Genomic DNA, 16,127 nt, shown 5'->3' with positions numbered 1-16,127 from the left:
ACAGAGGCTTCCCTTTCCCCTCTCCTGGGACATCCATGGGGGGCTAGGACACCCTGGCTCCAACCTGGCACCCCCAACAGTGACTCAAACAGCCTGTTTGTTGCTGGTCTCACCCCCAGCATGCTTCAGGCAACAAACCCCATGTGTTTGTAGGAGTCTGGAGGGCAGAGCAGTCAAAAGCAGCTCTGAGGTGCCCTTGTACTGAGCGTGTGTGCTGCTCTCCCATAACAATGAGTGCCAGGCCCTCCCTGGAACTGCCCGCCTTTCACCCCGGCCAGCACTGCCTCACCTCATGCCTCAGCGTGAAGCAGTGGTACTTCATGTGAGCAGGGTGTGTGGGAAGGAAATACCTTTTTCCGCTTTCCAAAGAACCAGGAGTGCAACAGAGCCCTCCCTCCATTTCCTTGCATAGCTTTGAAGTCACCGCTGCTATTTTATGTCCACAGTTACAAGCTGCTAACTCATGGATGCTTTTTTCTTTCCCTCAGGACTTCTGTTTCTTGTTGTCAACACGAGCTGGAGGGCTGGGAATTAATTTGGCCTCTGCTGATACTGTTGTTATCTTCGACTCGGACTGGAACCCCCAAAATGATCTTCAAGCTCAGGCTCGGGCTCACCGGATTGGACAGAAGAAGCAGGTTGGAAGACTTATCTGGGTCGTTTTCTTTGTGGTTTCAGTGAGGGCATCTAAATGGGCTCACATCTCACCAGAGCTTCTGGAAACATGGTCCTGACTCCCCTGCCTCTCAGGGGAAGTTCATTTAAAAGCCAGGAAACAAAAAACCAGCCTTTCTGTTGGCTTTGGATCCTGGCACGGTTCAAAACCAAGAACCTAACCCATGGCGTGGCACTTACCAGCCCAGTGGACTATGTTTTTTCTTGCCCTGAAAAAATGTGGGACATAGAACATCTTCTTTTACTAGGGTTTTATTGAGTATGTGAAAAGCTTGATGCTAGTTTGGATTTAGATTGACTGTTTCAGAAGATTTTTACTTTGTCACTCTGCCTGATCTGTGTTAACCAGCTTGATTTTAGCTGATTCCCCTGACATACATAGAAGTATGTGATTGTTTTTATTCTAAAAAGACATCTCTGTGCACGAAAGGACCATGTCAGCAGACTGGTCTCCTGTGAAACCACTAAGGAGTGCATTACTGTGTCAGCAGAGCATGGTCAGGTCCAGGAAATGGCTCAGTTCTTATCTTGCCTTTCAGGTGAATATATACCGCCTGGTCACAAAGGGCACGGTAGAGGAGGAGATCATCGAGAGGGCCAAGAAGAAAATGGTGCTGGATCATTTGGTGATCCAGCGTATGGACACTACAGGTCGGACTGTTCTGGACAATAACTCCGGCCGATCCAAGTAAGTGAGTCAGGAGACAGAGATGCCTGGTCCAGCATGTGGCGTAACCAGCTTCACCTGCTGGTATCTCCCAATGTTTGTTTGATAGCGTTCAGGGCAGGAGGCAAGTAAATAATAGCAGCTTCCATTCATTTGTCTTATGTGACCATTAACTTGGACACTCAGAATAAAGACGATTAGAAATAAAAAAAATAGTTTTAATGCATTACCTGTTTTTCCTTCTGTCTTCGTCCAAGAGATCATCATGGTCTGAGGGGACCTGGTGGTGGAGCAGCTGCAGTTTGGCAGCGACCTCAGACTCTCCTCATTTCCTTCCAGTAGACAGAGATCTTTCCCTTTGCAGTAGCCGTCTGTGCTAGAGAAGGAAAGAGAGGAATGAAGAAGCTTTTGTAGTGCTGGATGGAAAACTTCTTGCTTTAATTAGGAAAAGCTTTGTTATGGTTTTGTGCTGACTTAACAGTTCAAAACACAGTCTCCTTCTCGTTTGTTCTTGCAGCTCAAATCCTTTCAACAAAGAGGAGCTGACAGCTATTCTGAAGTTTGGAGCTGAAGATCTCTTCAAGGAGCTTGAAGGGGAAGAGTCAGAGCCTCAGGTAGTTTGAAATTGAAATCACACAGTTGTTTGTAGTCCTCTGCATCTCTGCATGGGGAATCGTGTGTGTTTGCTCCCTCTTTGTACTGGCCCTGTGCCTGAGAGCAGGCTGGTGACAGGGCGTGTGTGAGTCCAGAGAAGCTGAAGAGAGCGAGCTCTGGGGCTGGGGTATCTCGGGGTGAGGAGAGCCTTTTTAGGGGTTAAATAGTAACGGTCACCAAGAGCGTTCCTTGGCTCCTGAGGGTTCATTAGCTGGTTGTAGCACAGCTGGCTGAAAGCTCCTTTCCCTGCCTCCTCCAAGCACTTCTTCGGCATCCTTTTCAATTGTTCTCAGAAAGAGGCAGGAGTCAGCACAGTGGAGTAGCATAGGTCGCGGTCTCCTGCCTCAGCGCTTGGCAGTTTAGTATTGAGTGCTTTGTCCAGTTCTCCGCACAGTCTGGGTGGCAGCGCTTCCCCTGAGGGGAACAGTCCACAGTTAATATTATCTCACTCTGGAAATTTTCCCTGCTGCTCAGCCTTGATGTTCCTTTTCTTCTATCCTATCACGCTTATTTATACTCTTTTGTACCACTTGAAATAGTTCATCCCTGCCCTCAGTGATGACAGCCCGCGGATATTTGCACTTTATTTAGCTCATATCAGCACAGTGCGTGTTTAGCTATTTCATCCCACGAGTCTGTTCTCAAAGCCTCTTATTTCCTGCTGTGCTCGGCACCCTCTGCTTTATCGCTCTCTCTTTCTGACTGGTAGGAGATGGACATTGATGAGATTTTGCGTCTGGCTGAAACAAGAGAGAATGAAGTGTCCACCAGTGCCACCGATGAACTCCTCTCCCAGTTCAAGGTACGGACCCCTCAGCTCGGTAGTGGGGTGCAGGAATGTGGCTCCCCATGTCTTGCCACAGTGATAAGGTCAGTGACAAACAGAAGGAATCAGGCATGGTGAGAGGTGACCTGTACAAAGCAGTTCGCTGAGGGATTGTCTGAGTTTGGTAGCTGGGGAGATGTGTATGTGTTCATTTCATTTCAGATAAGTGGTTTTGAAAGCTGTGAAGAAAATGCAGAATTTACCAAATTTGGAAACAAACCTGATAACTTAGAGAGGCTCAGCAGTACTTCTTAAACTGCATGTGCATCCTCAAAAGCTGTTAGCTGAAAGACATGGCAAGGAACCAGGAATGCAGTGACACAGGGATCACTCATAAAGTCATTATGGAAATGCTGGCAAAATCTTATAAGGAAGGAGCTGAGGCTTAGCAGACAGCTCTGGGGTGTTCCTGCCAGGGGAGAGACTTTCTAAAAGTGTTCCTTTGCTTATAAAAGGTAGCCAACTTTGCAACCATGGAGGAGGAGGAGACAGAGCTGGACGAGCGGTCCCAGAAGGACTGGGACGATATCATTCCAGAAGAGCAGAGGAAAAAGGTGGAGGAGGAAGAAAGGCAGAAAGAATTGGAGGAGATCTACATGCTGCCTCGAATCCGGAGCTCGACTAAGAAGGTACAGCTCATCTCAAGGAGCTGAGTGACCAGAGGCAAGAGCTGGCAAAGGCAACGCTCAAGGGAAGCCTTCTTGCCATCTGAGTGCTTCATTCCCCTATCCAAAGTTGTTTAGGAGCCAAGCACAGAGGAAGCACATTGACCTGTTGTTGGCATTGGGCCCACGGTTTGTAATGCAGTGTGAGGGCCCATACTGGATTTAGTGCAGCCCATCTTGTCTTAGCAGACAAAGTAAAGAGAACCTGTAGTGAGCCCAGGGCAAAATATCCAACTGTGTAATGCAGATTTTTTCTTTATGCCATTTTCTGGCTGTTTCTTGGGTTCTCTAGCGCCATGAGCTGCTCTTGCCTAAATGTGGCTTTTGCAGGCAAAAGAGATGGAGTTTTCCCAAGTTCATTTTTAGGTTTTGGGATCCACCCCAATCCAACAGAAAGCAGACTGTGCAAGGAAGCTCTTCTGGGATATGGGACTTTAAGGGGTTATGAAGTGTTCCTTGGGATGAGCTGGGGAAGAACCTTAAAGTGAAAACTCAAGGGTAGTTCATATCAGATGACTGCAGATTCATTTCTGAGGCGTTCTGGTTTTCAAAACAGCCTAAGGGACTGTGGCACAAACCCAGAGTAATCAATTTTTTCATATATCTTATACCATAATAAATCAAAATGCAGTTGTGAAACTGCTGGCTAGAAGGCTGTAAAGGGGGGATGGCCACCAGAGCTTTAACTTGCTGGAAACAGCAAGGATGTGCAGCCGCTTTGGGCTCCTGCATCTTCAGGAAGAGATGCCAAGGTGTTGTACAATCTGAACGTGAAATAGTGTCACTGCATGGCAGGTACAGAAAAGTTTGGCAGATTAGCAGTTGTTGACCATGCTGTTTTTTCTGGTACATACAGGCTCAGACAAATGACAGTGAATCAGATGCAGAAACTAAGAGAAGACTTCAGAGATCATCTGGATCAGAAAGTGAGACTGATGATACCGATGATGAGAAGCGACCAAAACGCAGGGGGCGTCCTCGGAGTGTTAGAAAAGATACTGTGGAAGGATTTACTGATGCTGAAATCAGGAGGTCAGTGCTGAGCACAAGACAGTTCAGAAAATAAATCTGGAAATGCCATGCAGGGAGAGAAAAGCCCAGGTTAATACAGAAGGTGTTCACCTGGAAGCATGTCAGTGGTTTGGGTGGAGCTGGATCACTGGGTGCTTCTGCACCTTTGTATAATTCAGTTTGCTATGAGCGAATGACCTCAACATTCAGGTCAGTGCAAAGTGGACTGGATTGTCTTTAGTCAGGCTGCAGTGAAGCTGGTACCCTCCTAAAATTAATCCTCGTTGCAGCTGCCTTTCCTGGGCCAAGTGGATTGAGCTAATTCCGTATTACGTGTGGAGTCTTAAGTACTGTGAGATACAGAGCTGGAGAAGCCAAGGGCTCTGGCCTTCCTGACACTTTTCTGGCAGCAGTCCTGCTGATTTAAGCTTTAAATTGAAAGGCAAACTCTGGCAAAATAACCCCATGAGAAGCACTGGTCCCATTGATCCCAGCAGTTGTGTATCCTCTTCTGCACTGTGTCCCTGAAGTCAGCTGGGGGCTGAATTCCAGAGCATTATTTTCTTCTCATATCTCCTAACTCTTGAGCCTTTCCCAGAGATCTTTGTCTTGCGGCTCTGCCCAGAGGTTCAGCCAAAGATGGAAAAGAGAGTGCTCTGAGTTTTCCTTGACTGTCTATGTCTCGGAGTTGATGTGTCTTTAAACAGATGATCAGGCTTTTTGGATTGAGGTAGCTGCTCCATATCCAGCTGTGAAACCACGGAGAAGGAAGGAGGTGTTTCAGTGTGAGCTATAGCAGCTATTTAGATATTAGAAGGGAAAAAAATTAACTCGTTAAAAAAAATAATCCATAGTTGAAGCCACTGGGTCTACTCCCAGCACAAGGCACTGTTCAACTGCACCAACGCTGCCTGACTCTTCCCCTCAAGTTGTGTCTTAGCCGTGGCAGTGATTTTCACAGTAAGACACACAAATAAATGTCAATCCTCCTCTGCAAACCTACGTGATGGATTGCACCATGTTTAGCTGTTCTGTGATGCGTTGTTACACTTACAGCCTGAGTTAAAAGTTAAAATTACTGATGACATTGACTTAATGCCTCTTTTCTCCGTGGAAAAATGAAGTCAATAATTACCAACGTGGTGTGAGCCAATGCTTGCTTTCATTTTTGGTTTTTTTACACTACAATTATGACTCTCCTCTTTTTTTTTCCCCCACCATCTGTCAAACGTCCACCATTCATAATAATGTCATGCTCTTCTCCAGCCAAGGTCACAAAACTCTTTGTGGGAGTTAATGGATTAGAACTCCCAGTCCTGAGTGATGCTTAGCCTAATTAGTGCAGAATGCAAGGTTGATAACATGGCAGGTTGTAATTAATTTATTCAAGCGTATTTGTGATGTTGGACTCACTTTTTATCACAGTTTAATTTTTGTTACCTTTTTTTTTTTTACCTCCTTAGGTTTATCAAGGCTTACAAGAAGTTTGGACTGCCTCTTGAACGGTAAGCCCCGGCCTGGCCCTGCTCCCGACTGTCATGGGGGAATGTTGTATTTCTAAGCACGACCATGCACCCAGTGCTGTGGGTGTTTGATACAACCCCCACAGGCAGCACTGTGTGTGCTGTTGTGTGATTGGTAACCCAGGTGCTACCATACTGTCCCTCGTGTCTCCGTTGATAGACGTTGATGAATGCTGGCCGAAAAGCAGCTAGAGCAGCAGTGGCGCCGGGCTGTACACAGCATCATCCTGCTGGCAGAGTCTGGCCCTTGGGGCATTTCCACTCTGCCTAGAAAGGAGAGGGAGCAGCTGTCTGAAGAGCAAATGCTACCCAAAACGCTTGCCAAGCTTCTCCATGCATATTAGTTTCAAGATTGGATTCAGAGCATCTTTCTCTCGCTGCCTTATCCCTTTTGAAGGGAAGCAGGGAGGAGTGTACATCGTCCTCGAGTGTGGGTCTGCAGAGCCCTGCACGAATGCTGTGCCCCAGCATAAGTGAAGGGAGGGAGATGAATGCGTGTGCTGGGTCTGGAAAGCTGCGGCCCTTGAGGTCTTGGAGCTGAGGCAGGGATCCCTGCGTCCGTTGTTTGGAAATGACTGTGGATTTTTAGCTGGTTGTACTGCGTTGTGAAACACAAAGCTTTTGTTATGGGCCTTGATGGTACTAACTTCAGCCAGGCTTGGAGTTAATATGGAATTGGGAAAGCATGAAGGAACACTGGACAGTCACAGAGCGTGCCTGCTGTGCCCAAGATAGTTCTCACCTTTGCTTTACTACTAAAAATGCAAAGGATTGGATCAGTAATACTGTTTCTGCACCATACAACAGCTGTTAGACCTTAAAAAGACTAAAACTCTGTTTCCTGCACGAACTCCACTCGTGGAGGTTTTATACTTTCATACATAGACTGTATTGACTGCTAAAAGCTATGACACAATTGCTGAGGAAGTGACTGTATCAATACAAAACTTCTTTCCCCTTTCCCAGGCTGGAGTGCATTGCCCGGGATGCTGAGCTGGTGGATAAGTCTGTGGCTGATCTGAAACGGTTAGGGGAGCTCATCCACAATAGCTGTGTGTCAGCAATGCAAGAATATGAGGAGCAGATGAAAGAAAATCCAAGTGAAGGTAAGCAAGAGGGTTGTCTACCGCTGTTACAATGGTTTTGGAGCTGGTTAGAAAGCCATTCCCTTGCTGGATGGGGAGACGTGCCACATTGCAACTTAAAGGCAAAGAACAAGCACACACTTAAACCATCCATCCCACCTCTGCTAGGCAGAGAGAAACCCCTGAGTCTTCTACTCAGACTGGAAAGTGCCATTTGGTTCTGTTGGCTTCTGTTGAACATGAGCTCTCCTGGGGAGAGGCTGAAGTCATCAGCTCATTTAATGCTGGGCCACAAGGCAAAGCAGATCATGTTGTAACTGCTCCTGGGACTGGGAGTCAAACTGGTGCTGTGTGCTCCATGATAAAGCTCGATCCACAGTTGGTGCTTCCCAGAGCTGGCATCATCAACCCCTCTATGACTGTTCTGATGCTGTTGGTTTGGTCTGCGCTGGATTTCCTGGTGTGTCTCTGTCTGTTGCAGCTGGACAGAACTACTGAAGCAACAGCTCCAGCTTACTTAGATGTATTTCTAAGAAAATAATACTGGGAGGTATTTGGATTGCAGATCTAAGTGAATTAGTTGGAAAAAACTGTATTTTGGGCCTGCCTTAGCAGACAGCCTTATGAGGGCAAGATCTTGATCTCTGTGTCTAGACATTTTTACAGAGGCACTTCTTTCTGCTTTCTGTAAGAGTTCTCTTAGTTGCTGTGTTTATTGTTGAGCAGGGAAAGGACCTGGAAAAAGGAGAGGTCCTACTATCAAGATTTCTGGTGTCCAAGTCAACGTGAAATCCATCATCCAACATGAAGAGGAGTTTGAAATGCTGCATAAATCCATTCCTGCAGACCCAGAGGAAAGGAAGAAGTGAGTTTAATGCAGAAAGAGGCTCAGGGAGTTCGGATTTTGCGGTGGAAAGAGAATAGCCCAGATGTGTGGGTTTGCTTTGTCCTCCACAGCATTAAATGTAGCTCATGTTTGAAATGTCTTCAGGTACCGCCTGACGTGCCGTGTCAAAGCTGCCCATTTTGATGTAGACTGGGGAGTAGAGGAAGATTCTCGCTTGTTAGTGGGAATTTACGAGCACGGTTATGGAAACTGGGAGCTAATTAAAACAGATCCGGAACTGAAGTTATCTGATAAGGTAGGTCGCTTCGCTTGTTGCTTGCATTGAGTCCCTTGCAGTGTTCATAGAGAACATGTTTGATTTACTCTAGAAACAGATGTTTATGCTTGTAACCACTCCAAAAATAATAATAAGTAATAATGAGGAAAACAGTGACCGCCATGGAACATTGCATGTTTGATGGAAAGCAGAGTTGCATTACTTGATTGGCAGCAAATTTTCCCTCAGCAGTACCATATGAACCATACTGAAATGACGCAGGAAGAAAATGGTAATGCTGACATGTGTGGTTATATGCACAGTATAGAGAGTGCACTGCATAATCGTGACTGGATGTTTCCTTGAGCACCTCACAAGAAGCTGAGTCTGAATTTCTGTGTGGAAATAATTTTTCACAAATTTGACACGGCTTCTGTCAAGACTGGTCTGTGTTAGCTTTGAGGGTATAGTTACATGACTGGCTATGGCAGCAAAGCCAGCTGGAAGGCCTCCATCTAGTTCCTCTGTTCCTCAGTCATTCCCAGAAGAGCTGTTTATGGGAGTCATGTTGAAATGATCCAGGTTAAAAACAAGCCACCATCCGTTGCATCAGCACAATGGAAGGAGAGCGAGCTGCAGCACAAGGATGAGGACCATCGAGAATCTTCACACTGGCTTTGCTGCCAGTAAGCTGCATTCCCATGACATACCTGATAGTGTTTTTAGTGAAGATCAGACTGTGGCTGAGAGCCCTCCCTCCCACCTGAAGACCAGGAAGACATTTTACAATTGCAACAATTGCCCGAGACGTGCCACCCAATTTCCAGTGAAGTGTGAGGGTAACCTAGTTGGCAAGCAGAGATATTTCCTCCACGAAGTGGCACCTTGCAGCCTTGTTTTCCATTAAACATTCTGCATCTGTACCTTTGCTGTAGCAATATCTCAGTTTATCAGAGGGGACCAGCCTGCTGTGACAAGACTGTCACAAATGTGATGTGTCAAGGAGCAGTGGACTCAGTTTTGCAACTCAAATACAGTTTGCAAAGTTGTTTTTCTTCTTTTTGCACGCTTACAAGAAGGATCGTAATGAATCTAGAGAGCTGCCTTGGGGTCCTTTCACTTCTGCAAAAGGCCAAGGGGAGGGATGCTTGCCAGGAGCTTTGCTTTTGGCTAGACAGGGAGCTGGAAGAAATGCTTGAACCTTCTTGTTCCCCCAGAAAGATGCAGCATCTCCAGCCCTTTGCTGGGCCTGGGAGGACTGCTGCCAGTGTGCATTTCTTGTCAAGGTTTGATAGGTGCATGTGGGTGTATTTCTTTTTTCTTCTTTATCAAAGATCCTACCTGTTGAGACAGATAAGAAACCTCAGGGAAAACAGCTCCAGACCCGCGTTGATTATCTACTGAAACTGCTGAAGAAAGATCTGGACAAGAAAGAAAACATGAAAGATGGGGAAGAGGTGAGATGCGGCTGCTTGATTCTGGGGTTTTCAGGATGAGTGGATGGCTGATGGTGGGAGACAACCTGCATTCCCAGGTCACTGAACATCATCTATGTGAAAGAACATGGGCTTGTCTGTTGTCTGAGTGGACTGTGATGCTGAAATGATAATTAGTAAGGGACAGGTAATTATTACATTTACATAAGGACCTGGGCTCATTAGACTTCCTGACACCCTGCAGGACCTGCAGCTGTTGGCAGGCTGTTCAGGAGATGGGGTATGTCCCCAGGAAGCAGCTGTAGCTATTTGCTTGCCCTGACTTGTTCTGTGTTTTCACCAGGGCAAGCTAAAAAAGAGGAAACCACGAGTAAAGAAAGAGAACAAGGCTCCCAAAGTCAAAGATGAGCATGGGAATGAACTCTCCTCTCCTCGGCACTCAGACAACCAGTCAGAAGAAGGTGAAGTCAAGGTGAGTCGGCTTGGTGGATGGCAGCTTTTCCACGTTTCCTTCAGAAGCACCCCTAGCAAACTCCCTGTGGAGTCAGGGGATGCTACAGAGTGCGTTCCCACGGGAGACTGGTAAACTCACAAACACATACATACATACATACAGCTGCCGGGCTGAAGGAAAGACCTTTCCCACACACTCTCGTAGGGTAGACCTTTAAGTGTCCTCGAATGGCCACATACATCCACATACTGACTCGGAGGAAAGGTTGTCTCAGGACAAAGTCTGTTGCCCTTATAAAGGAGGGAAAGAAGAATTGTTTCCCTCTCCTTTCCAGTACGTCAGCTGGAGTTTACCAAGGTCATGCTGTTGCTTAGAAAACCTTCTGTCTTTGAGTGGTTTGGCTTGTAGTCTAAGGCTTTTTGTTCATGTGCTGATCAGTATCTACCTTAGGGGCTGAGCGTTCCCGAGTGCAGCTGGCACAGGAAAGCAGGGCTCATCTACAGCCTGCCAGCTCATTGCAGATTGGGGCCTATCTATTTTTTATACTCTTTTGTCAAGGGTTAGGTTGGATTACAGCTAGTTAAGCAGGGCTTGCTGTCTGGTTAAAGAGGTCTGAGGGTAAATTTGGATGGACCTCAAAAATTGCCTGTGTTTCATGGATGTAAGTTTTACGGAAGAGAGTGTACATGAGGTGAGCGACTCCAGCTTTGTGCTGTGGCTGATTTTCTAGGAGGATGGCTTGGAAAAGAGCCCAGTGAAGAAGAAACAGAAGAAGAAAGAGAACAAAGAGAACAAGGAAAAACAAACGACCACTAAGAAAGAAAAGGAAAGCGATAAAGAGAAAAAGAAGACAAAAGACAAGAAAGAGAAGGTATGTGGTACCCTCAGGAGCAGTTGGAGAGGAAACTCTCTGAGCAGAAGGGCAAACTCTGATACTTAGGATTCATTAAAGGCCCTGTGTGAAGAGACATCAGTGAAGCACCGTGGCATGAAGTATTATCCCTTTTTCAGCCCCCCCAAATTCTTATTGAGAACTGCAACAAATAGTAAAAAAGGCAACAAGCTTGATGGAACGTGAGCAAAAGGGAAGAGGTTTTGTCAGGCAGCCTTTAAAGTACAGCTGTCCCTGTGGCAGTGGTAAGGCCAAATAGCTGATGTTAAGGAAGAAAGAGGGAAGAGCCTGGAGTGCTCAGATCAAAGTTCTGTTCAGCTGTGATTTATCACGGGGTTGGCAGCTCCTTGTCTGTGTTCCCCTTTAATTTACACTCACCCCAAATAACTCAACTGTCCACACCATCAAGACTAAGTTGTCCTTGTTGCTGTTCAGCACTCACCAGAGTGAGGGTTTCAACGTCAATGGTATGTTGTGGGCTAAAATGTCCCCTGAATTTTGGGTACAGCTGCCCTGAGGCTGGGTCCAAACTGGAAGGGGGGTAAAAGCTTCTGTAGTAGTGACCTGAAGTACCTGTCCAAGGAGGTATGTACTGCCTGCCCAGTGTGTTTTGACACTGAGGTCAGAAGTGCAAACCAAGAAGTTTTGTTGCATATGCGGGGAAAAGTTTGCTTTCCAGTGATTTTGGGTATGACTGACTCTAAATTAGGGCTTTGACTACAAATAAGTCATACCAGTAAAAATCTTACACTTACTGTGATTTGAGGTTGCTTTCCAGAGGGTATGAGCATTAGTGACAACACGTGAAGTTGCAGATCCTCGTAGATGTGAGACTACTTTGACCTGTCCTTTTGCAAGGGACGTATTCTTTAGCTTAACCTCTCTTCCAGGTCTTCAGTGTTAGTTTTTCTCTCCATGAGTACAAATATCATATTCGTGTCCAAAATGTTGGCTCTGACTTCTCTCTACTCCCTCAGGGTTGACGTAAAGCTAAATAGAGGCATTGCAGCTAAACAGTGTGAGATGTTGGGAGGAAAGTTGCAGGAGCGGTGCCTGGGATTTAACAACTGCCAGTAACAATAGTGTGGAGGTTGTTAGTTGGATCGCTTGGGATCCCTGCAGTCTGGCTCATCATGTGATGTGTGTAATTTGTCCTTGTAAAGCCTAAAGGTGGTGAAGCCAAATCTGGAAGTAAAGGGAAGAGATCGCAAGGTCCTGTCCACATTACTGCAGGGAGCGAACCGATCCCCATTGGAGAAGACGAGGATGACGATCTGGACCAAGAAACATTCAGCATAGTGAGTATTTTCCTCGGGAGATGTGAGGGCAGTGGCAGGGAGACCAGCAAGGTAGGCAGGGTTTGCTTACATGTTATTTAAGGATGTGTTTTAGGTGTCAGGGTGTGAGCCCCCTCCTAGTGCCCCACAGTGATTTTTTTCTGGCTGATTTGAGAACGTGGCAGAGCCGCCCTGTACAAGAGTTGTCCACCAGCCTCCTCTGTGCCTACCAGCTGGCTGCTGTAAGTGGCACTTCACCTGGAAGAAACTTCAAAGCTCTTCCACCTCCTGATTCTCATGGAGAAACTTCATTGTTGAAGGGTTCAGATAACTGTCTTCAAAATTCAGCTCTGCCTGAGTGCACATGTCCATCCCCTCCCTCGGCCAAGGCTGCCAGCCAGGGCAGACGAGGGCAGCATGTCAACAGACAATACAGAAGGGCTCTCTTCTTCAGCTGATAAGTTCCCACCACTTGTTCGCCAGCCCTGGGTTACAGAAGACCGTGCAGCCCTTATGTGGCAGTCTGTCCTGTAAAAGCCAAGAGGCTCTGGGGCTCTTCCAAGCAGGGAAACACAGGAGAGTTTTGAGGGTGACCTCGTATGGCTGTAGGAGGTGTGGAGTTGTCTGAGCTGTAAGTACTTCCCCAGTTGTGTAAATGCTCTTGGAGCGCAGCTGAAAAAGATGGTGCTTTCATCTCACGTCTTCACTTTTGGTGAAGGCAGTAGATTAAAGTGACCACAGTTGGGGATGGACAGGGAAGCCACTGAGGGAGCACTCAGTCATTCAGCCGGGCTGTTGGCTCAGCACGGCTGAGCTCTGTTATGCTTCCCTGCCTGCTGTGGGAGCTGTGTGAGAGCCATCCCTGCACGGTTACAACGTGCAAAGCAAATTGTTCCTCGCTAAAAGGGAGGGGACAGCGGAGGTGGGGAGACTCTTGTCTTTTCCTGATTATTTTCTGCAGCTTGTCTAGCAAATTGCTATTTTCATAGCTGATTGCTCCTTGCCTAATGGTCGGATAAAGCTAATATCTTGTGCTAATGAACTTCTAGCTCTGTCTCATTAACAAGGGAACAGTGTAGAGCCCTGTGCCAAATGAATCACTTTCTGCTCACTGTTGCTTTTTCAAGTGCAAGGAAAGGATGAGACCAGTCAAGAAAGCACTGAAGCAACTTGATAAGCCTGATAAGGGACTGACGGTTCAAGAGCAGCTGGAGCACACACGCAACTGCCTCCTAAAGATCGGGGACCGCATCTCTGAGTGCCTTAAAGCCTACTCTGACCAGGATCATATCAAGCTATGGAGAAGGTGAGGGATCATTTTTTCTTCGGCTGGTCTGTGATGTTTAACAATGGCAGTCAGAGGCTGCTGGGTTTCATGTGGATGAGTGTGCTATTAGCTCTTATTTAACCCATGAAATCTTGCATTCTCTTGCCCACTCAGTCCATGACCAGCCTGAGGTGAAGGTTTTGTCTACAACTTGTGCTAGTTTCATTTAAAATTATTTCAGAGCTAGTTTAAGTAAACCACTGCAAGCCTCTTTGTTTTGCTTTGAGGAATTTGGTTCTGCTTTCCCGATCACCCTGGCCTGAGCTGGGTTAAGACTGTTTTCCAGGGAGAGTAGGGCTGATTTGATGTTGGTTTGAAAGCAGCTGGCAGTTAAACTGCTGATGTAGTAATTAACAGAAAATGTTCGTGTCCTTCTAGGAACCTATGGATATTTGTGTCAAAATTCACAGAATTTGATGCCAGAAAACTGCACAAACTCTACAAGATGGCTCACAAGAAAAGATCGCAGGAAGAGGAGGTGAGATCTGAAGAGCCTTCCCTCTGGCTGCTGTCTTTTAAAGTTGTTGCCCTTGAAATGTCAATATTTTCTGACTCTTATCATGAGTCTTCTTCATTGTCGTTGGTAGTCTATGCTTTTCTTAACATCTAAGCAGACTGGTTGCATTTGCCCCTTATTTCATGTGGTGTTTCTCCCCTTGCCTAACAACACTGATCACTTCATCCTGGCTGTTCTGTCCAAGAAAAAGCATTGCTTGATGTTACCTTGTGTGGAGTTGACCTTCAGAGTGAAAAGCCTGGAAGTGCTGCCCTGTAGAGATGGGATGTGGCAGCAGAGCCCCATGGGGCAAAACTGTGCCTGTCCTCCCCCACGCTTGTACCATTGCCATTCGTACCATGCTTGGGCACGGTTGGTTCACCAAGTCCTCAAAGAGGTGGGTGGCCCACAGCAGGGATCCGTAGAAAAATCCAGAGCCTGGCAGATGAGGCCATTGCATACATAGTCTGAGTCTCTTGGTGGAAGAGCTGATGAGCTGTAACCCTCTCTTCCACCTTGCAGGAGCAGAAGAAGAAGGAGGACATGTCAAGCATGAAGAAGCCGTTCCGCCCAGAGCCTTCAGGCTCGAGCCGCGATTCTGTGATGTCCCAGTCTCACGTGCCTCACAATCCTCACTCCCAGAAGATCCACCTGCCCCCTTCCCATGCCCAGCAGCAGATGCATGGGCACCCGCGTGACAACTACGGCCATCCAAACAAGAGACATTTCAGCAACACAGGTGAGCGCTGGCAAGCCAGGAGAAACCACCCCTTCTAACCGAATGGCTGTTTGCTCTCGGACACAGATCCTCTGGGTCTTGTGGCTGGTTGTGTTTAAAGGTGGTGGGACAGAACATGTATGACCACCGTACTTATTGCTTGTCCAGAAAACGTGGTAATATAGTCGTGAGAAGAGTACAAGAACAGGACAGAGTAGGATTTGCTAGAATGATGATACAGAAATTCAAAGAATAAAATGGACCCCACTCTGTTTGGGTGGGGGGAATTTAAAGGGGTGCAGCAATAGTTATCATTTATTTGAAAATTCGGCAAAGTGACGGGCTGAAACTGAAGTATGAAAATCACTTACTGGTGCTTTCCCCATTGCAGACCGAGGAGACTGGCAGAGGGATCGAAAGTTCAACTACGGTGGCAACAGCAACCAGATGTGGGGTGGGGAGCGGCATCACCAGTATGAGCAGCACTGGTACAAGGACCACCACTACGGGGATCGGCGATCTCGAGGAGAGCCCCACCGGAGCTCTGGGAACTACAGACCAAATAACCTCTCTCGCAAGAGGCCGTACGAACAGTACAACAGTGACCGAGACCACAGAGGCCACCGAGATTATTACGACAGGTAATTAATTCCCTTTCAGCTCAGGCTGGGAGGAGTTTGCAGCCGTGACCAAGCTTTCCCTGGGGAACTGATCTCCATCCATTTGTTCTCTCTCTGCAGGCACCACCACGATTCCAAGCGTCGACGATCCGATGAGTTCAGGCCTCAGAACTACCACCAGCAGGATTTCCGACGGATGTCTGATCACAGGCCACCCATGGGATACCATGGCCAAGGACCTTCGGACCACTACCGGTCCTTCCACACAGACAAATCGGGGGATTACAAACAGCCTCTCCCTCCACCTCACTCTGCAATGTCGGACCCTCGCTCTCCCCCCTCTCAGAAATCCCCCCATGATTCCAAGTCACCTCTTGATCACAGGTCACCTCTGGATAGGTCGTTAGAACAGAAAAACAATCCAGACTATAACTGGAACATTCGGAAAGCATAAAGTGACCGAGAGGGGGAAAGCTCACGTCTGAAATACTTGGTTTGATGCAACAGCAGCTGGTTTCTCCAAGCCAGCAACCAGAAACTCTGAACATGCTGCTATCATCTTGCTGGGTCAAGGAGGATTTTGGGGGAGTAGGTGGAGGAAGATTTTCCCTAGCTCTTGGTTCTGGTTTGGATTCCTTTTTCCTTTCCCCTCTTCTACAATTGAACATTGGAAACAGCCTTGCTGCCTCGTTCTTTGT

General features: G+C 47.1%; 1 protein-coding gene across 1 annotated transcript in view; it reads left to right on the top strand.

Moving 5' to 3' along the window:
* CHD2 (chromodomain helicase DNA binding protein 2) overlaps positions 1–15,883 on the top strand; it is a gene marked incomplete at its 5' end in the record, with an annotated part of 37,765 nt that extends 21,882 nt beyond the window's left edge. Inside the window, 19 exon segments of the mRNA XM_010134790.1 lie at positions 489–638; positions 1,215–1,363; positions 1,860–1,956; positions 2,706–2,798; positions 3,278–3,451; positions 4,344–4,519; positions 5,962–6,003; positions 6,988–7,127; positions 7,833–7,971; positions 8,098–8,248; positions 9,544–9,666; positions 9,989–10,117; positions 10,830–10,970; positions 12,155–12,289; positions 13,396–13,574; positions 13,974–14,073; positions 14,614–14,830; positions 15,201–15,450; positions 15,550–15,883. Of these exon segments, the coding sequence (XP_010133092.1) occupies positions 489–638; positions 1,215–1,363; positions 1,860–1,956; positions 2,706–2,798; positions 3,278–3,451; positions 4,344–4,519; positions 5,962–6,003; positions 6,988–7,127; positions 7,833–7,971; positions 8,098–8,248; positions 9,544–9,666; positions 9,989–10,117; positions 10,830–10,970; positions 12,155–12,289; positions 13,396–13,574; positions 13,974–14,073; positions 14,614–14,830; positions 15,201–15,450; positions 15,550–15,883 (2,919 nt within the window).
* Positions 15,884–16,127: the final 244 nt, after the last annotated feature.

Source organism: Buceros rhinoceros, unplaced genomic scaffold (assembly GCF_000710305.1).
Source record: "Buceros rhinoceros silvestris isolate BGI_N320 unplaced genomic scaffold, ASM71030v1 scaffold32790, whole genome shotgun sequence".
NCBI classification, from domain to species: Eukaryota; Metazoa; Chordata; class Aves; order Bucerotiformes; family Bucerotidae; genus Buceros; species Buceros rhinoceros.
Note: the sequence above shows the minus strand (reverse complement) of the source record. Positions and strands in the feature narration are given on the sequence as shown.